This window comes from Grampus griseus (genome assembly GCF_964374135.1).
Source record: "Grampus griseus genome assembly, chromosome: 12".
NCBI lineage: Eukaryota > Metazoa > Chordata > Mammalia > Artiodactyla > Delphinidae > Grampus > Grampus griseus.
Window position 1 is genome coordinate 23,804,046 of NC_139006.1, and position 21,259 is coordinate 23,825,304.

A 21,259-nucleotide genomic window follows, 5' to 3' on the forward strand; every position below is an offset into this window, starting at 1 on the left:
GGGCTGTATGCATGGCAGGGGTAACCTGTGATGGGAGAGTGGACAATTTATCCAGAGCAACAGGAGAGAAGGCAGAGCCTGTTGGCAGGTGGGGGACGTGTGGGAGCTTGAGAAAATTGTCTTTTGATTGCTTTTATTTTCTTGGTGAAATAGGAAAAATGGTATTCAGCTGAGAGGAAGGAAAGGGGAAGAGGTGTTATAGGTTTAAAAAGGTATAAGCGGGGGGGTGGGGGGGCTTCCCTGGTGGTGCAGTGGTTGAGAGTCTGCCTGCCGATGCAGGGGACACGGGTTCATGCCCCGGTCTGGGAAGATCCCACATGCCACGGAGCGGCTGGGCCCGTGAGCCATGGCCGCTGAGCCTGCGCGTCCGGAGCCTGTGCTCCGCAACGGGAGAGGCCACAACAGTGAGAGGCCCATGTACCGCAAAAAACAAAACAAAACAAAACAAAACCAAAAAAAAAGGTATAAGGTATAAGAGAAGGTATCAAGTCATCTATGACAGTCACCTTCAAAGTAGGGCATGCGTTTTGTTGAGTGTGCACGAAGACTTTCCCAAGGGTGTGCATTTATGGATCATCTTAAGGGAATCCTTCTGTAGACCCTCAGTTTCTGTAGGTCCACGTCTTGGAGACTAACGTCCCTGAGAAAGGGCCTCTTGACCGTAGGCTTCCTCCCACTTTGAAAGAAAAGGCAGACCCTCCTCTCCTATCCCCAATCTGAATTAATTATATCACCCCTTGGATTGTCCCTGCTTCTTGTATATGCATTGATTTTATTAGTCCTTTTTTTTCCCCCCTTCTTAATCCAAAAAAAAATTACTTTTTGGAAGCAGAGAATACCCTTCTTAAAGATCTTTTCACCCCAGACTCCCATCACTTACGATTCTCCTTGGGAATTTCCCCTCCTTTTTAGCCTTTCTTGTGTGTGTATCTAATTTTAGCCTTTCCAGTGTGTGTGTTTCTCTTTTCCCTCACCAGTACTTCACCTCTGTTTTCCTGCTTCCATTGACTGTTGTCTTTTCTCTGGTTTTCAGGCTTGGTCACGGTGGCAGGAACAGCTTCTGCATGTCTGGAGGGAGAGGCAGAAGATGGTCTCCGCAGTGAAACACCATCAGCACTGGCAACAGTGGAGAGCCCTGAGGGCCTGGCTGGAATACCTGCAGGTGCGCAGAGAGAAGAGGCAGCGGAAAGGTGAGCAGGAAGTCCTGAGCTCCAGGGACAGAGGGTTGGTCAGAGTGCCCACTCTCCTGTTGCCTGTTACTGCCAATAGGGTGGTAACTTATTAAGGGGAGATATAACCATGTTACACCACAGATTTTCAAAAAGGAGATTGAGGAGGAAGATAAATCATCCTCAATTCACAGTTAAGATATTTCCTTCTGTTTTTTAATCAATATTTAATTCAATAGGATTTTAATTATGCTATAAATACTGTGATTATTATGATTAGTATGATACACACAATTTTGTATCTTTATTTTTAACTTTTTATTTTATATTGGAGTATATCCGATTAACAATGTTGTGATAGTTTCAGGTGCACAGCAAAGAGACTCAGCCATACATATACATGTATGTATCCATTCTCCCCTAGACTCCTCTCCCATCTAGGCTGTATCTTGCTTTTTTTTTTTCACACAACTAATCAATACTTTCCTGTGTCTTTAAGTGTTCTTAATAAATGTTAGTTTTTAAATGATTGTATTTTACAGGAGAGGGGCTTACCTTATTTTTTTTTTTTTTGGCCTCGCTGTGCATCTTGCAGGATCTTAGTTCCCCAACCAGGGATCGAACCCATGCCCCATGCAGTGGAAGCACAGAATCCTAACCACTGGATCGCCAGGGAAGTCCCTAGCCATTCTTGTATTAATAGATATTTGGGTTGTTTGTCCTCAGTTATGCAGATGCATGTGATTTATGATGTTGAGCTTTTGAACACTATTCTGATGGTTTTATTTCCCCGAGAGAGGTCAGAAGTAATGATAAATAGGTCATGATCGTAGGTACTTTTTGTACTTCAGTTTCTTGAGCCCACAGAGCAGTGAGTTGAACACTGTGCTGGCCACAGGGTTAGGCTCTCCTGCTTACCCTAGGCCTCCCTGTGGGACCTCCTAGGCTGCCTACACTGTCTCTTGGGAGAGGGAATGTGTCTGTGTGAAAATAGTGACGGGGGACCACCTGTCTGGTTGCCCAAGCCTGGAAGTTGAAGGCATGAAGCTATTTAATGATGAGCTGCCGACTAACATGCCTCCAGTTATGGCATTCTCATTGCAGGACCAGTTCCCTTCCACTTGCTGGACTTAAGCTCATCAGGCCAGTTGCTAATTAGTCTTAAAAGGAGATGGAGCTGGCAGCCTGTAGCAGCCTGGCTGAAAGCTCACAAAAGCCTTTGACAGCATGTTGACCAAGTTGTGTGTCATTGACTCAGACCCTGAAATCCCATCCGGGAAACACTGATAAAGAGGCAAAAGTGAAATGGAGTCTTCTTTGAAAGCAGCAGTTGCCATTACTGCTCCTCAGTAGCTAACTAGGAGCCTCAGCCCTTTGATAGAACCCTTTTCTCTTTGCTGGGAGAGAAGAGATACACTGACAGCTAAGGGATTCCTCCCGTGTTTAAAAACCTTTTATTCTGGGACTTCCCTGGCAGTCCAGTGGTTAAGACTCGCGCTTCCAGTGCAGGGGGCATGGGTTTGATCCCTGGTGGGGGAACTAAGATCCCACATGCTGCATGGCACGGCCAAAAAAACAAGAAAACACCTTTTATTCTAACGTTCTTCAAGCAGCCTTGAAGCCCTGATGCCTGCCAGTAGTGGGTTTCATCCTGTCTTAAAGGTGCTTCCAGCTCATCGCCCAACCTTGAGGGGGCAGCACTTAAGCTATTTTCTCTGTTGCAGAGATGGCTGAGGGATTCCACTGCGTCATTGTGCTCCAGACACACTTCTGTGATTGGCGGTGGGCCTGGAAGCGGAGGGAGAGCTTGTACATCCACCACGAGCGGGTAGAGGGGCTGGCCAGGAGGATGGTGCTGCGGAGGGCCTTTATTCACTGGAAACACTGTATCCTTTGCACCACCCAGCCCTGTCTGTACAGCAAGAACAGCAAGAGCTCACCAGCCTATAAGACAAGAGTCAGGAGATACATAGGAAGTAGTTACCCAGCAGTTTAAGACAATTCGGATCTCTGTTGACTTCTTTTTAAAATATTTTGTTTCATTTTGGGAATATTCATACAAAAGAGTGCATATAACAAACATTTATAGTCTAAAGAATAATGGTAAAATGAGCACAACTCAAAAAATTAGAACATTGCTCACACCCCAGTCTGCTCCTCCCTGACTACATTCCCTTTCCTCCCCCTCAGAGGCATTGCCACTGCCCTGATTTTGTTATCATTTCATTGCTTTTTTCTACCCATTAGATGGTAGAAATAGCCACAGCCATTTCTGCTTCATTTCATTTCTGTTTCAGATTTGTTTCATTTCATTGCTTTTTCAGAAAGCCATCTGTCCTTGATGGCCCTGTCATTATGATTCTAGCTTCCATTCATTGAGCTGTTTACTGTGTGCAGACATTTTGCATTATCTCATTAATCCTCATAGCAACCCTGTGGAGTAGGTCTCACCGTCTCCATTTTACAGATGAGGGAACAGGTTGGGGGGTGCTAAGTGATTTTCAAACTCATTGGCAGAGCCAGGCTTTTGACTCCAGTGCACCTTCTTAATCACTGCCCCTGCTGCAATACGTGCCCAGGTGTGGGATTTGGACCGCCTTGGGTGTTCACCCACACTTTTATTTGTTCACTGAACTCTTGCTTTGTTTTAAACTCCTGCCTAAATTCTGGAATACAGGGAAACTTAGAGACTAACAGTAGCTCATTGTCTAGTGGGGAAAGTAGACATGAAAACCAGTCTTTGTAATGTGGCGTGATAAGTGCTGTCATAAAAGTTTGTATCAAGTCCTGCTAGGGCTACTGTGGAGATCTAGCCGAGGAGGTGATGTTTGAGCTGAATTTAAGCCTTGGGGGATGACACGTTCTCCCAACAGGGAGGTCGGGAAGGGTGGTTCAGGTGTAAGGAGTGGCATTTATGCAGGTGTAGGTGAGGAAGAGCAGCCAGGGGTGATGACCGGGGTCTGCAGTGAGTTGTGGGGTATGGAGGGCAGGTAGATGCAGGCTGGGGACTGGCTTGTAGGGCCCTTGTGTGCAGTGGTCAGGAATTTGGGCTTAATCCCAGTGGCGCTGGGGATCCTCTGCGGGTTTTTGAGAAGAGAAGTGATGCAGCAGATCTGTACTTTAGAAAGGCTAAAGCTCGATGGTAGCAGCAAAGCTGGCACAGGGGGACCAAGTCAAGTGTACTGCACGGTGCTGGGGGTGGGGACAGAACCGGGGAGACCTAGGGGGGCAGCAGATGGACTTGGCAGTTGAGAAGATGGAAGGGGTGGGAGGAGAAAAGGTTTGAAAATAACTCCAAGGTTTTTAGCACAAACTTCTGACTGGATTGTGATGCCAAAACAGAATGCAGGAGAACTTGGAGCAGGTTCTGCTTAGATTTTGAAATGTTTACTCAAACTGGTGGCAGTTTATCTCAACTATTTTTGCCTCTCATGAAATGGGCATGAGAGGGGAGAAAGGCCGATAAGTAACTCACATGGTTCCCCTTAGTTCTTTCTTCCCTGGGTTGTCAGGGGGAGACAGAGGCGGACACCAGCCCACCTGGCATGCCCATCATCTCCTGCAGCCGGGACCCTTCAGATGGGTCACTAGGATCACTCTGGGCTGGGGTGGAACCTTGTTGAGACAAGAAGCCTTAACTCTGGTAGACGTGCTGCTGTGCGCAGAGACAGCTGTGCAGCGGAAGGTGGCAGAAGAGCACCACAGGCGAGCCTTGCTGGTAAGGGCGCTACAGCCTCGCTCAGGCAGCCATTCCTGGGGGACCTGGCCCACGTCATGCTCCTTAAGTGCATCTGGTTGTGTGGATGGCTTCCATCATGAAGCCTCCCTTCATTGTCATGTCCCTATTTTCATTTTGGATCAGAGATGGTGATGGTGTGGGATCAGAGGGTTTTGGGGCTGCAAAGGAGCCTTAGAAGTGATCTAGTCCTGGGGTGTTCTACATGGCAGACCCCCTTTTTAAGTGGTGGAAACCTAGTCTTCGAAATCAATCAAAGTAGAGATGCTGTGGACAAAGCTAGGTCTGGGGAGTAGTGTCTGTTCTACCGGCTGCTCTTCCCCACCCTCACCACATGAGATGGCATCCGAACACTTTCAGGAGCCTCTGGGGGTCCACAGAGCACGATATGAAAAGCCCTAGTTGCTTCACTTCTGTCTCAGAAAACTGAAGCCAGGCTGTGGGGGAATGTGCTTTGCTTAGTCACACATGAGGCATTTTTGACAGAGCTGGAGCCAGGCCAGCATGTCCTGCCTCTACCTCACCCCCACCCCCACCGCCAGTCACCTTCTCTCAAAATTCCTTCTCTCCCTTCTATTTTACTCTTACAAAACTGCATTTATAATTGTGTAAGCATACACATTGACCCCACATGGCAAAAAAAAAAAAAAAAAAAAACCCACCACAGGCTGGAAGTCTGTCTCTTTTCTGAGAGGCAGAGTTGATGTTTTGACCTTTGTCTGGTGTTTCCATCTGGGTCACAGGGACCTCTCCTGGTCAGAGGTGCGGGTGTGTTTGTTCCTGTGCAGTATCTGTGGACCGCAGGGAGTGGTCCCACAGCTATTTATTAAGTGTCTACTGTGCAGGCTGGCTTGTATCAGGCTCTCAGTAGAATCTCAAAACAGAGAAACACTCTCTGGGACATGGGAGCAGCTGTGAACAGCTACTACTGAGCTTCTTGCCACCCTCTTGGGCATTGCTCTTATTGTTACAGACACACCACTGATTTGTGTCCATTCTTCTTTTCACAGCACTTTTGCTTTAGAGCCCTAAAAGACAATGTGGCCCGTGCCCATCTCCAACGAATAAGAAAGAATCTTGCTCACCAGCAACATGATGTCACGGTGAGAGTCCACTTCTGTATCAAGTCACCTCTTCTGATGGCCATTCTCTTTTTCTTTTAACCTTTGTGCTTAGAGGTTTGTTCAGACCTTTAGACGCCAAATCCTTAGTGTCCATTTTCTTTAGTAATCTATGCCAGAGGCTAGAGAAACTCTTATTCTTCTCTTGTTTAATCCCATTTTTTTATCTGTTTGCTAAAAAAATTGATAGTTGAATCAGAGGTCAGGGACTGTGGATTCCAACCTTGACCTAGGGAATACACTTTAAGTTTTGCATTCCAGGAGGCTTTGGTTATGTTTGCACTGTGAGTCTGTTGTCTTTAGTAGTTAAACTTACCTGAGGGCAACAAACATTCTATCTCCCCCTGTAGATTGTGTTTCTGAGTGTAGGAGAAAGGGGCATTCTAATTGTGAAAATGTTCAAGCATACAGAAAAATATAAAGAATAGTGTAATAAACCTCTATTTTACCATCTAAATTCAACAATTGTTAATATTTGCTCTTTTTTCCCAAATCATTTCAAAGTAAATTACAGACATTATGACACTTTTACACCTAAACATTTCAGTATGCATTGCCCAAAAGTAAGAACATTTTCCTGCATAACCACAGTATCATTATCATCCCTAACAAAATGAACAGTAATGCTCTAATATTAACCAATACCCAACCCATATTCAAATTTCCCCAGTTGCCCCCAAAATGCCTTTATAGCTGTTTTATTAAAACCAGGATTCAATTAAGGATTGATGGCTCACTCTACATTTGGTTATGTCTCTTAAGACTCTTAGTCAATAACAGTCCCCCCACCCCCACTTCTTTTGTTTAACATGTTTATTTTTTAATTGTAAAATACACAGAATTTATCATCTTAACCGTTTTTAAGTGTACAGTTCAGTGGCATTAAGTACATTCACATTATTGTGCAACCATCACCATTATCCACGTCCAGAACCTTTTTCATCTTGCAAAACTGAAACTCTGTGAATTAAACAATAACTCCCATTCTCCTTCTCCTCCCCCAGCCCCTGGCAACCACCATTCTCCTTTCTGTCTCTTTGAATTTGACTGTTCTAGGTACCTCATATTTACAGTATTTGCCCTTTTGTGATTGGCTTATTTCACTTAGCATAATGTACACTATCTTTCTTAATAACATTAACCTTTTGAAAAGGAATGCCAATTATTTTGTACAGTCTTCCATATTCTCCAATTTTCTGTTTCATTCTGACATCATTTGATTTTCCTTTTTCCTGTGTAGCTCTTATAAACTAGAAGTTAGATCTCAGGGCTTGATTGGATTGAAGTTAAACACTTTTTGGCAAGACTACTTTATAGGCAGTAGTAGGTGATAAGATCAGTTTTAACTTCTAAAATGGCTTTGTCTTCCATGGGGCCCAGATTAGGAATACCTTCTTCATTCTGATTTACATAGATTTGGTAGATCCAGCTTTTTGCCTTTTATGTTGGCCCAGAATAATTCCATATTGCTTGGCCATAATTATTTTGCAAATCTTTTATATGTTGGGTGCTCCAAATTGAGGTAATTACTGCTTTGGGGGAGCTTACAGTCTTCTGGAGTTACAGATTTGCTAACTAATGGGTCAAGAGAGATCATTTTACCTTTTGCCTTAATCAACTTCTGTTTCCTTCCTGTTTTGCTGCAGCTACTGCACAGGTTCTGGAACCTCTGGCAGTCTCAGATTGAACAGAGGGAGGAAAGTGAGCAGCTCCCCTTCCTGTGTGCTGCCTGGGACCACTACAGGTAGGGACTGTGGCCTTCAGGCTCCCCAGGGGCCCGTTGTGACTGACTGGCTGGTCTCCAGGAGTCGTCATCACCCTCAGTGTTACTGCGGCAGATTGAGAAAGGCCCTGCTGTAAACCAGTGTTCCTGAGCTTGCCTTTTCCTTTTGGTTGATGGGATGGGAGGTAGAATGAGGATGTTTGTGCTGGTGCTCGGCTACCACTGCCTCAGTTTTCAGATGTTAGTGACGTTCCATCGTGGAATGTAGGCATTGATAGTGTTACAGAGACGGCCCAGGCAAGTGAGTGTTTGTGGCTTGGTCTTGGAGGGTGTAGAGTGTGTCCTCAATTTTTTAGAGTTAATCATTCAGTTAAAATAAATAAAAGCACCACATGTCCACAAGAAAAACTCAGAATATATAGGAAAGAAGTAGAAAGTTAAAAATAAAGTATGCCTGGACCCCTTCCTTCGACCCCTTAGTCTTACTATTCAGAGGGAACCACTGTTCACTTTCTTGCTGCAAGAAATGTTCGATAGTGCTTCCCTGGTGGCGCAGTGGTTGGGAATCTGCCTGCCAATGCAGGGGTCACGGGTCAGGCCCTGGTCCGGGAAGATCCCACATGCCTCAGAGCATGGGCCCGTGAGCCACAACTGCTGAGCCTGCGGTCTAGAGCCCGCGAGCCACAGCTACTGATCCCGTGGGCAACAGCTACTGAAGCCCATGCGCCTAGAGCCTGAGCTCCGCAACAAGAGAAGCCACCGCAATGAGAAGCCAGAGCACCACAATGAAGAGAGGCCCCTGCTCGCAGCAACTAGAGAAAGCCTGCACGTAGCAATGCGGACACAATGCAGCCAAAAATAAAATTAAAAAAAAAAAAAAGAAAGAAAAGAAATGTTCGGTAAACCCTCTCCCAAGAGTATAATTAACTTATTTTGCATAGTTGTAGGTATAATTTTGGGGCACTTTTTAATGAGTCAGTGAGAATCACAATATTTAACTGAGTCAATTTGGAGTTGTCAGGATGTATCATTATTCTAAATCCTGGTTTATAAAGCTGAATGTGGTTCTCACTCTCAGTATCACTGTGTGAAAGCATGTCACAGACCCAGGTGGTCCTAAACAGGCCCCAGAGTTTGGCCGTAAAATCAGAAAATTCAGGATATTTGGGGGATTTCATACATATTACCTGAGTTCCAGAGACACTGTGCTTGGTGGTCTAATTACCTTTACAAGAAAGTTGTCAAATTTGGGGGGCAAGCCACAGTCCAAAGTCGAGGTGGGGGTTTGGCAGATTTCATGACAGAAAACAGGTTCTTATTTCCCTTAGAATGAAACCCCTGGGGTGCCTTTACCGCTCAAGAGGTACCTATGCCCAGATTTACCTTCCTTAAAATCAAAACAAAATTCTGAAAACCTGAAACCTGAAAGTGGGAGGGCAGTTACCTTGGTGTTATGTGTTTCATTTCAGAATAACATTGCTACGCAAGTGTTTCCAATTGTGGTTACAGTATACTCAGAAGAGGCGATCCCAGCAGGTATGGAGTTCCTCAGAGCAGGGAGCTCTGTTGGCTTACATTCTTGGATGCGTTTGCTTTGGAAAGATTCTCGGGAAAGGCCTGTACCAAGAGGTCTGGTGTTCTGATTTGGAAGAGAGGGTACTGTGAAAAGCTCAAAGGTATCTGCCCCAGACCCCCCCAGGGATGTCAGAAAGTCTGCATAACTCCTGTCCCTTCATCTGCTTTGAAAATGCAGCTGCTCTCTGAAGGTGGTGAGCGTATCAGCCATTCCATTCACATCTTGACCCAAATTGTTGATTATATTACTCAGCCAGCCCCTCCTGAGACCTTCAGGAGATGTTGGGGAAGGTGCAGAGCCTGAGTGCCATATCCCAGAGCTAAATGATGTGAGACACAGGTGCCCACAGTGGTGGGAGGAGGTGGGGGTCAGGCTGAGTGATTAATGAAGGCAGGTAGAAAAAGATGGATTCAGTTCCATTTTAGAAAGACTTACTGAGCGGCTGCTATGCCTTAGATGCCAGGCCAAGAACTGAGGATACAGCTGTGATGCAAAGCAGGCAAAGTTCCTGCTCTCGGGGGGCTTGTAGTTTAGCCCCAGGGTGGCTCTAATGATGGTAGGTAGCGCTGAACCGAGAAGGATTTTCCAGGCCACGTTCAGGCTCAGGGGAGTGTGTGTTCAACTGATGATGTCTGCACAGGCCTTGCAGTGGGAGGTAGACTACGCAGACCTCTGTTTGGCCATCCCTGCGGTGAAACAGGGAGGACACAAACAAAGCTCCTCCTGGTTATTTTTGTGCTGTCCTCTCCACCCCCTCCTCTATCTGCTGCTCGAGTCTAACAGTGAATCTAAAGAGTTTGGCTGGCTCCTCAGTTTTGGGAGGCATACAGACTCCTTTGGGAGCTGGTTCTATCTACTTCTCTCCCTATTCCTGTTACCGCTCTGCCCCTTCACAGCTGCACTCAGTCAAGCTGCCGGTCCTTCCCTGAATATTCTCTGCTAGCTCCTGCTTCCCAATCTGCCTGCTGCCCTTTCAGCTCAGGTGTCACCTCTTCCCCCTGCTCCACCCCTCGTGCAGCTTTCTCATAGCATGTTGTTGGCTGGCCTCCCTCCCTGCCAGGCTGGGGGCTCCTTGAGGGTACAGCCTGTCCTGCCTCATTCTTCTCCTGAACTGTTGACAAAGGGTAGCTGCTGACTAGTATTTGGATGAGTGAATGAACACACGAGTGAACAAACAGATGAGCTGCCGGTGATTGCTTCAGAGTTTTCCCCAAGGATCACCTCAGTTCTTGGTGTTTGGATGGGGCTAACCCAGGGTATGGCTTGTTTTTGTGTCACCTTTGCCTTCCACACCTAGAAAATGTTTAGAATTGGTACATTCTTTCACGTCCCTTTGGATTATGTGGCTGTTTCGGAAAGGACATTGCCACTGGGTCTCTTAAGCTCATTGAATGCAAGCACAACAGAATGTGAAGAAAGAGCCCTTTTAGAAAAAGAACATGAGCCCCAGAGTTGAAAGGTTATGTTTATTCAAGGTGGAAAAGAAGTAAAGGGTCTCATTTAGTTTCTCCCTGAAAAAAGGGATCTCCTCGACCCTGGCGCCCAGCACTGGTAGAAGGTCGAGGGTCAGAGTCCTTATCTCTTACAGGGCTCCAGCACGGCCTGCACAGTGAAGGTCTGAAAAATAGTAAGAGCCCTGCTCAGCTGTTGTTTTGGGTTTTTTCAGCTGTTGTTTTTTAAAAAATCTTTAGCTAACAATCTGAATGTTATCTCTTGGTTTAGATATCCAAGGAGCTCATCAGTTCCTTCTATTTTAGGAAAAGATAAAAATATTATTTATTATGGGTTTCTTTCTATTTAAAAAGTAATATATAAAGAATGGCAAGAATGTTAATTGTTGAAGCTGGGCAATAAGTTTGAGGGGATTCATTATACTATTGCTTCTACTCTTGTTTACATTTGAAAATGCCCATAAGCAATATGTAGACATCACAGAAAATTTGGGAAGTATAAGAAGACATAAAGAAGAAAAAATTAAAACACCCATAATCCTGCCTCTTAAGATGACATTTGATGAGTAAACCTGGTATTTTTTTTCCTCTGTGTGGGTAGGAATGTGTGTACCCATGTATTCACAAACACACACATAGGAATGCTTGTAGTTTTCTGTTGCTCTGTAAAAACTCACCCCAAGCTCAGTGGCTTAAAACAACTACCATTTTATTATGCTTAAGGATTTTGTGGGTCAAAAATTGAGACAGGACATAGCAAGGATGGCTGGTCTCTGCTCTGTGATTACTGGGACCTCCACTGGGAAGACCTAGCGGTAGGGGGTTAGAGTCATCTAGAAGTTTCTTCACTTACAAGTCTGGTTCCTGGGCTGGAATTACTTGAAGATGGGGCTCTACTGGGACTATTAACCAGAGTGCCTGCATATGACTTCTCCAAGAGGCTTGGGCTTCCTTACAGCATGGTGGCCCCTGGGTAGCCAGACTTCTTGTGTCGCAGCTCAGGGCAACAAAAGTGAGTGTTCCAGTGAAAAAGACAAAAGCTGTGTGGCCCTTTAAGACCTAGCCTGGGAAGTCACTTAGTGTCACTTTCGCTATACTCTACTGGTCAAAGTAGTCACTGTCCACCCACATTCAAGGGAAGGAGGATGAAAGAATTTGCAGTCCTGTTTTAAAAGCCACCACACGTGTATATGCTTTTCCTCCCAAATTTTGGATCATGGAGGCATATATAGTCTAATGTCAGTTGTCTGTCTTCTTACTAATGTATCAGTGAAATTTATAATTACATTCAAATTAAAAGAATCTGTACTACAAATAAACATTATAAACAAAATCAAAAGATATTTTACAGGGTAGGAACAAAATTGATAACACATGAGACAAAGGACTAATAAATTTAAGGTTGAAAAAGCCCATATATATCAGAGTTAAGATGCTGACAATCAGTAAAATGGGCAATGAGGATGAACACTTAGGCCATAGGAAAAAAGTTTAGATAAATATATATCTATACACATACATAGACAAATGTATAAAGAGATGCTTAACTCACTTTTAATTAAAGAGAAGCATTTTCACCTATCATATTTCATTTTTCACCTGTCATGTTGGCAAAGATTAGAAATAATGATTTTCATTTTAAAAAATGTTTGTGTAGGAAGCATCCCTTCCTCGAGAGTGTGACCCTGAAAGGTCTTTTTCTTTTTAATGTAAAGTACAAATAAAGGTCATTCATTGTTTTACTTTAGCTGTTGCAGGCCAGAGCAGACAGTCACTTTCAGCGGCGAGCCCTCCCTGGGGCCTTCCAGGCATGGAGAAGGCTCTGGCAGTGGCACCAGCAGGAGAGAGTCCTCTATGCCAGAGCAGCACGCTTTCACAGGTACACCATGCGGCTCCTGTCTGCCCTGGGCCAGGTGTCTCAGGTTCAGTTCTACCACCCACATAGCCATTTGCTTTGTTTCTTAGCCTGCCAGTCCCCTACACCCTGGTTCTTCCTTGATTTTCAATAATGTGGGCTCTTTGAGCTCATCTAGCAGAAAAAGACAGTATTTCTCCTGGGAAAACTTGTGTCTATCTGTGTAGCAAGTGCTTTCAGAACAGCCCTGGTTTTATGCCCGTTCCCTCGTTACAAGCCGCAGTGAGCCGCATTAAAGCTGCCCATTAGCTTTCTGGATCAGAGTGTGGTTGGACCTCGCATCGCCTTGGCAGGCTTTCTTGAGCATGATTTCCCTGAAATGCTTGGTTCCTGTTCGGCTAGACCTGGCTTTTTGAAGTCTTGAAATTATCGTTGTCAACAAAATTAGAACAGGCAAGGAGCAGAGCTCCATCCTTTTAGCTCTCACAGGGGCAAACTTGCCCAGAGCCAGGTCCGTGCTACCTATTGGTGGAATCTGATGAAGAGATTATTAATGACTAACTGTTGGCCACTGTGGTGGGTGCGGTGTGATGGGAAAAAGGAAAATATAGAAGCTCATTTGCCTGTGACATCATCATCTTCACTAATAATTTCCTTGTCACAGCAGTCCTGAGAGAACAGGTTCAAAGTGATAAATGACTCACCCGTGTAGCAACCATTAAGTGGCAGAGCTAGGGTTTACATTCAGTCTCCCTGATTCCAAAGTCCAAGTACTTGCTACTGGATCAAGAGGAATATTTTTTTGATGACTGGGTAGGAACTTTAAATCTTGGTGAGGAGGAGAGACTGATATACAAGGGACAATTGAAGAACAATTCAAGAGAATAGACCCATGTGTCCTCAATGGTGTCAGCACAAGTTCTTCCAGAGCTCAGAGCTGGTGCTGAGGGAAGTGCCCTGGGGAGGCTGTCTGTGAGCTGGGGGTGAGGATGGCTGGCGGGATGAGGAGGGCCAGACTGAGGGGCTGCCTGCTCCTACAGGTAGATGATGGACAGGTGTTTGAGCAGGTGCATGGAACTAGTACGTTGACAGTTTGGGAGTTTGCCCTGAGGACAGTGTGCATCAACTTAGGACAGTGAAACAAGGGGGAGGGACATGCATTGGGAGAAGTTGCAGTGAACTTGGCTTTGGAGGACTCTGAATGCTGGTTTGAGAGGATCAGCCAGAACCCTGGGCTCCTTACACGAAGTTCAAGATGTTTCTAGGGGGTGGCCACAAGGAAAAGTGGCTGACGTGGGCTAGCACTTACCTCTGCCCCCTCCCCTGCAGAGAGCAGCTGTGCCTTTCCTTAGTTCCTGTGTTGAGGTCTAGTGTAAGATTCATTCAAAAAATGGCTTCACTACGAAAACACACACATACACACCCCTTTGTTTTCTTTACAAATGAGTCATGTTTGGTTCTATTGCTTTTTCGTATTTTGGCATGTTGTGGGGACCAGAAATTGAGGGTACCTTCAAAGCAGCCAAGAGGAGCTCCTAAAACGGCTTTTGCTGGGGGGCAGGCATGGGTGAGTTTAGAACCATCACTTGAGACAAGAGGGTGGAAGGTGAATCAGAGGCAGGAAGTAGCACAGAGGCTTGAAGGATGGCGAAGAGGATCTAGGCGTTATTTTTTTCGGGTTTAGTGAGATCTTTTTAGAAAAGTTAGTTTTTCAGGTTCCCACCGTCCTGGTTCACAAGAAGGCAGAGTGATTGAGAACCTGGCCTAGAAGCCGACAGGCCTGCCCGAATTCCGACCCTTGCTCCATGCTTGCCAGCTCTGTGACCCTGAACAAGTCACTCAGTCTCTCTGGGCCCCAGTTTCCTCAAGTTTAAAATGGAGATGATTTGATAATAGTCCTTATCTCACAGGGTTGTCATGAAAACTAAGTGGGATAATCCATGTAAAATACAAGCAGAGTGCCCAGCATAAAATATTAACTGTCCCCTGACCCCTAGAATTGATTTGTGACTCTTAGGGTAAGTTAATATCCATAGGTTTGGTTTGGAGTTTAGCAAATCAAAGTTCTAAATAAATGTGTATGTTCTATCTTTCCATAATTCTTAGGGTAGTTAAAAAAATATTTTAGGAATACGGATGGAATTTATGGTGGAATCTCGAATTATGAATAAAAATGGTAGTTTATTAACCTGCCAGTGAAATATTATACTGAGAATGAGACAAGACTGGTTTGCCTTTTTTTTTTTTTAGTTGAGCTAAAATTTACATACAGTGAAAGGTACAGATGTTAAGTAAAGAGATTGATGAGTTTTTACAAATTACATCTCTGGATAATCAACACCCCAGTCAAGATACGGAACATTTCCATCACCCCAGGAAGCTCCTTCAAGCCCTTTTCCAGCCAGTTCCTATCCTGCATAAATAACCACTGTTCTGATTTCTGGCATTCTAGGTTAATGTTGCATGTTTTTGAACTTTGTACAGTGGGATCATGCAGTACGTACTCTATTGTGCCTGCAAGTCTTTTAAAGTTCAGCGTAATGTTTTTGAGATTGTGCCAGGTTGTAGCATGTATCTGTAGCTGTTTTTTATTTGCCGAGTAGTATTCTATTGTATGAATCTAAGACAGTATTTTGATCCATTTTAACAGAGGAGTTGTTTCCAGTTTGAGGCCATTATGCGTAAGGCTGCCGTGAACATTTGTTTTAGTGGAATATGTTTTCATTTCTCTTGGGTAGATACCAAGAAGTAGACTTCTGGATCAGGGGTGGGTTTATGCTTAATCTTACAGGTGGTTGCATCATTTTATGCTCCCACCAGCAAATCTGAGAATTCTGGTTGCTCCACATCCTCACCAACTTTGTTTTTGACAGTCTTTTTAACTTAGCCGTTATGGTGGGTGTGGAGTGCTGTCTCATTTTCCTGATGACTAATGATTGTCCAGCATTTCTTTAAAGCCTAATGAGCCAGGAACAGAAGCCTCTGTAATTTGACCAAGTCAGATTGATTGCCAGGAAGGAGGGAATTCCAGAGGAACTCTGGATTGCTGCTGTACCTGAGGGAAGGGAATTTGTAATATTTGGGCTCCCACTGAAGGAACTGAGGAGACTCTAAGAGAAACAGGGATCTGTTTTGGATTGATTGCTGTTTCTGAGGCAAGTTGAGGAGGGACTCACTAGGGAGAGCTGTCATGAGTATCCTCAGGAGTGAATGGACATAGCAAAGCTTGTCTGGGGCATCACTGGTGAGGAAGCAATAACAACCCAAAGAGGGAGTCCTTGTGGCATCTTGCATGATGTTGAGAGAAACAGTGTTTCTTTGCAGTTGGCTTTCTGTGTGACTGATGAATGGTAGACTTGTTCTTTCTTTTCAATCTGAACTGATTTTCATTCTTTGAATACCAGACAAGTTTTGACTCTTTCAGCCTTTATCATGTGCTCATTGACCATTTTATATCTTTTGTGAAGTGTCTGCTCAAGTCTTTTTCCTCGCTTTTTAAAAAATTGGGTCATATGTCTTTTTAAAATTCTTATTGATTTGTAGAAGTTTTTTAAAAATATATTCTGGTTCGTATTATTTCTTTTATTGGACTAGGTATTAAAAATATTTTCTTCCAGTGTGTGGCTTGCTTTTCCATTTTTTAACAGTATTTTTTTTAATTGAGAGCAAAGTAGGTGGTTATATATGTACTGAAATGAATTAATATATATATATATTTTTTTTTTCTTGATGAGTTGAAGTGTTTAATTTCGATACAGTCCAGGGGAACTTTCCTGGTGGTCCAGTGGTTAAGACTGTGCTTCCAGTGCAGGGGGCCCGGGTTCAATCCCTGGTCAGGGAACTAAGATCCCACATGCTGCACAGTGCGGCCAAAAAAAAGAAATTAAAAATAATAATAAAAATTAAAAGTAGAAAAATTATATTGTGGTGGTTTAAAAAATTTTTTAATACAGTCCATTTCCTCAGTTTTTTTCTTTTATAATTAGCGATTTGGGGGTTCTCTCTAAAATAATTTGCCTACTCCAAGATCTCAAAAGATATCTTCCTACATTTTCTCCAGAAGCTTTCTAGTTTTAGCATTTACATTTAGGTCTGTGATCATCTTGAATTTTTTTCTGTATATGGTATGAGGTAGGAGTCAAGGATTTTTTTTTTCTGTTCTTCAGTTTTTTCCAGCACCATTTCTTTTTTTAAAAAATATTTATTTATTCATTCATGCATGCATGCTGTGCCAGGTCTTAGTTGTGGCACACAGGATCTTTGTTGTGGCATGCGTACTTCTTAGTTGCAGCATGTGGACTTCTTAGTTGCAGCATGCGGACTTCTTAGTTGCGGCATGAGGACTTCTTAGTTGCGGCTTGCGGACTCTTAGTTGCAACATGCAGTCCAGCACCATTTCTTGAGATTTGCATTCCCCCATTGAATTGCCTTGGCACCATTGTTGAAAATCAATTGGCCATATATTTTTTTTTTTTTTTGCGGTATGTGGGCCTCTCACTGTTGTGGCCTCTCCCGTTGCGGAGCACAGGCTCCGGACACGCAGGCTCAACGGCCATGGCTCACGGGCCCAGCCGCTCCACGGCACATGGGATCTTCCCGGACCGGGGCACGAACCCGTGTTCTCTGCATCGGCAGGCGGACTCTCAACCACTGCGCCGCCGGGGAAACCCGGCCATATATGTTTGTATCTATTTCTGGACTTTCTTTTCTGTTTCATTTATCTATGTGTTTAATGTGTTTATTCTTATGCCATTAAGATACTATCTTGATTACTGTATCTTTATAGCAGGTTTTGAAATCAGTTTATTCTTCCTGGGATTTTGTTTGGAATAACACTGAATCTGTATAGATCAATTTAGGGGAGATTCGATATCTTAACCATATTGAGACTTCCCATAAAAAGAACTTGGTACATCCTCCATTTATATAGGTTTTCTTTAATTTTTCTCAGCAGTGTTTTGTAACTTTGTATTGAAGTTATGTATATATTTTGTTAAATTTATTCCAAAATATCTAATTTTTTTGATGCTGTTGTAAATGGAATTACTTTTAAAATTCATTTTCTAATTGTTTGTCCTAATATATAGAAGTACAGTCGATACCTTGAGTTCCATGACCATTCTAAATTTCTAAATTCACTTACTAGTTTTAGTTCATCCTTCCTTTTAAAATTGCATAGGGTTTCTGCATAAATAACCATGTCATGTGTAAACAAAGGTAACTTAATTATACTTCTCAGTCTGTATGCTTTTTTTCCCCTCTTATTGCACTGGCTAAGATCTCCAATAAGGTATTGAATAGAAGTGATAAGAGGGTACATACTTGTCTTTTTCCCAATCTTAGGGGGAAAACAAAAGTAGTTAGTATTTCACTGTTGAGGCATTAGCTTTTTATAGATGCCCTTTATTAGACTGAGAATGTTCCCTTCTATTCTTAGTTTTCTGACTGTTTTTATTATGAATGGTGGATAAATTTTGCCAAATGCTCTTTCCACATTTACTGAGATGATCATATAGTTTTTCTGGTTTTCAAATGTTAAATCAACCTTGTATTCCTGAGACAAACCCAACTTGGTCGTGATGTATTATCCGTTTTACATATTGATTTTGGTCTGTTAATGTTTTGTTAAAATTTTTTACATATACTTTCACAAGGGATATTGGTCTATAGTTCTCTTGTAATGTTTTGCCTCTATTTTCTGAAAGACTTTTTAAGGTTGGTATTATTTCTTTAAATTTTTGATGGAATTTCCTAGTGAAGTTATCTGGGCCTAGAGTTTCTGTTTTTTCTTTTTTTAATTTAAAAAGGTGCCCTTTATTGTCTGTAGAATCTGGAATGATACCACCACTTTCATTCCTGATTTTGGTAGTTTGTGTGTTTTCTCTTTTTTTCTTGATCAGTCTTGCTAAGAATTTGTTTTTTTAAAAAGCCAACTTTTGCTAATTTTCTTGTTTATTTTTCTTTAATTGATATAAGCTCTTTATTTTGTTCTTTCTACCTAGATTTTTAGTTTGACGTAGTCCATTTGTTTATTTTTGCTTTTGTTTCTTTTGCCTGAATGAGGTGTATCCAGAAAGATATTGCTAAGACCAATGTCAGAGGTTGTACTGCCTGTATTTTCTTCTAGGATTTTTATGGTTTCAGGTCATACATTCAAGTGTTTAATACATTTTGAGTTAATTTTTGTGTGTGCTGTAAAATAGTGGTCTAGTTTTATTCTTTTACATGTGGTTGTCCAGTTTTCTCAACACTATTTTGTTTTTGGGTTTTTTTTGCGGTATGCGGGCCTTTCATTGTTGTGGCTTCTCCCGTTGAGGAGCACAGGCTCAGCGGCTATGGTTCACGGGCCCAGCCACTCCGCAGCATGTGGGATCTTCCCGGACCCGGGCATGAACCCGTGTCCCCTGCATCGGCAGGCGGACTCTTAACCAGTGCGCCACCAGGGAAGCCCTCAACACTATTTTTTGAAGAGACTATCCTTTCTGCATTGTATGTTCTTTGCTTCTTTATCATAAATCAGTTGTCCATATATGTGTGGATTTATTTCTGAGCTCTCAATTCTGTTCCATTAATCTGTGTGTCTTTTTTTTTTTTTTTCCTGCTAGTGCCATGTTGTTTTGATTAATATAGCTTTGTAGTATAATTTGAAGTCAGGGAGTATGATACCTCTAGCTTTGTTCTTTTTTTCTCAGGATTGCTTTGGCTTTTCGGGGTCTACCTTTTGTATTTTTTAAAGTAGTTCTAGGAATTACAATATGCATCATTAACTTATTACAGCTCTATTTAGAATACTTTTTTTTTTTGGCTGTGTTGGGTCTTCGTTGCTGCACATGGGCTTTCTCTAGTTGTGGCAAGCGGGGGCTACTCTTCGTTGCAGTATGCAGGCTTCTCATTGGGGTGGCTTCTCCTAGGTGTGCGGGCTTCAGTAGTTGTGCCACGTGGGCTCCGTAATTGTGGCTCACAGGCTCTAGAGCACAGGCTCAGTAGTTGTGGCACACGGGCTTAGTTGCTCCGCAGCATATGGGATCTTCCTGGACCAGGGCTCGAACATGTGTCCCCTGCATTGGCAGGCGGATTCTTAACCACTGTGCCACCAGGGAAGCCCTATTTAGAACACTACTGTACTACTTCATGTTAAATGTAAGAACATAAAAATAGTAAAATTCCTTTCCTCTTTATCTTGATGGTATTTGTTGTCATATATTTTGTGTCTACAATACTTTTTACCCAATACAATGTTACTATTTTTGCTTTAAACAATCAGAATTATTTTTTTAAAATAAGGAGAAGAAAAAATATAGTCTTTTATATTTACCCACATATTTTACATATCTGGTGTACTTTGTTTCTTTTTGTAGATTTGTGGGTTTTATTTGTATCATTTCCTTTCATCCTGAAGAAGATCCTTTGGCTTTTTTTTTTTTTTTTTTTGCGGTACATGGGCCTCTCACTGTTGTGGCCTCTCCTGTTGCGGAGCACAGGCTCCAGACGCGCAGGCTCAGCGGCCATGGCTCACGGGCCCAGCCGCTCTGCAGCATGTGGAATCTTCCCAGACCGGGGCATGAACCCGTGTCCCCTGCATTGGCAGGTGGACTCTGAATGACTGCGCCACCAGGGAAGCCCTCCTTTGGCATTTTTATAGAGTACAGGTTAGCTGGAGATGAACCATCTCAGCTTTTGTTTTATGCTCATTTCACTGTCTCATATTTAAAGGACTTTTCCCTGGCTACGGAACAATGAGTTGTTTTCTCCATCCCCTCACTTCCAAGTGTTTTTTTGTTTTGGTTTTTTTTTTAACATCTTTATTGGAGTATAATTGCTTTACAATGGTGTGTTAGTTTCTGCTTTATAACAAAGTGAATCAGTCCAAGTGTTTTTAAGACAGTGTTCTGTTGTCTTCTCACCTCCATTATTTCTGATGAAAAGTCACGTGTCATTTGTATTGTATCCCTGAATGTAATCTGTCTCTCTTCCTTTCCTTTTAAGATGTTCTTACCAATCTTTGGTTTTCAGCATTTAGGGTGTGATGTATTTAGGTGTAGTTTTCTTATGTTTGTCCTGCTTGGGGTTCACTGAGCTGCTTGGATCAGAGGTGTCACCCCACCCCCACTCCAACCAAATTTGGGAAGTCTTTTATTTCTTCATGTAATTTATCTACCCTATATCTGCTCTTCTCTCCTTCTGAGACTCAAATTATACTATGTTAGACCACTTAATATTGTCCCACAGGTCACCGAGGCTCTGTTCAATATTTTTCTTCCCTTTTTCTCTCTGGTGTTTGGATTGGATACTTTTCTCTTGATCTGTCTTCAAGTTCAGTGGTCTTTCTTATGCAGTTTCTAATTTGTAGCCCATCCAGTGACTTTTCTACTTCAGATACGGTACTTATCAGTTCTGGGATTTTCATTTGCTTCCTTTTATTTTTAAAATTGTGGTAAAACATGTAACATAAAACTTACCATTTTATATTTTAAAAGGTGAAGTTTGCTCAGTATTTTATGTATTTATTACAATCACAAAAGAAACAACCAAAGAGGAATTGTAATTATTAATTTTTTAAAAATATAAAATTAGTTTCATTTTGGTGTGAAGAACATGATTTTAAATATTTCAGTATAAAGTGGCAAG

At 42.8% G+C, this 21,259-nt stretch overlaps 1 protein-coding gene across 1 annotated transcript in view; it reads left to right on the forward strand.

The window, feature by feature from the left end:
• SFI1 (SFI1 centrin binding protein) overlaps window positions 1–21,259 on the forward strand; it is an 80,523-nt gene that overhangs the window by 43,886 nt on the left and 15,378 nt on the right. The window contains exons 9-15 of the mRNA XM_082668509.1: window positions 1,034–1,190; window positions 2,894–3,055; window positions 4,817–4,887; window positions 5,916–6,008; window positions 7,673–7,770; window positions 9,219–9,285; window positions 12,525–12,655. Of these exons, the coding sequence (XP_082524635.1) occupies window positions 1,034–1,190; window positions 2,894–3,055; window positions 4,817–4,887; window positions 5,916–6,008; window positions 7,673–7,770; window positions 9,219–9,285; window positions 12,525–12,655 (779 nt within the window). The remainder of the gene's footprint in view (window positions 1–1,033; window positions 1,191–2,893; window positions 3,056–4,816; window positions 4,888–5,915; window positions 6,009–7,672; window positions 7,771–9,218; window positions 9,286–12,524; window positions 12,656–21,259) is intronic.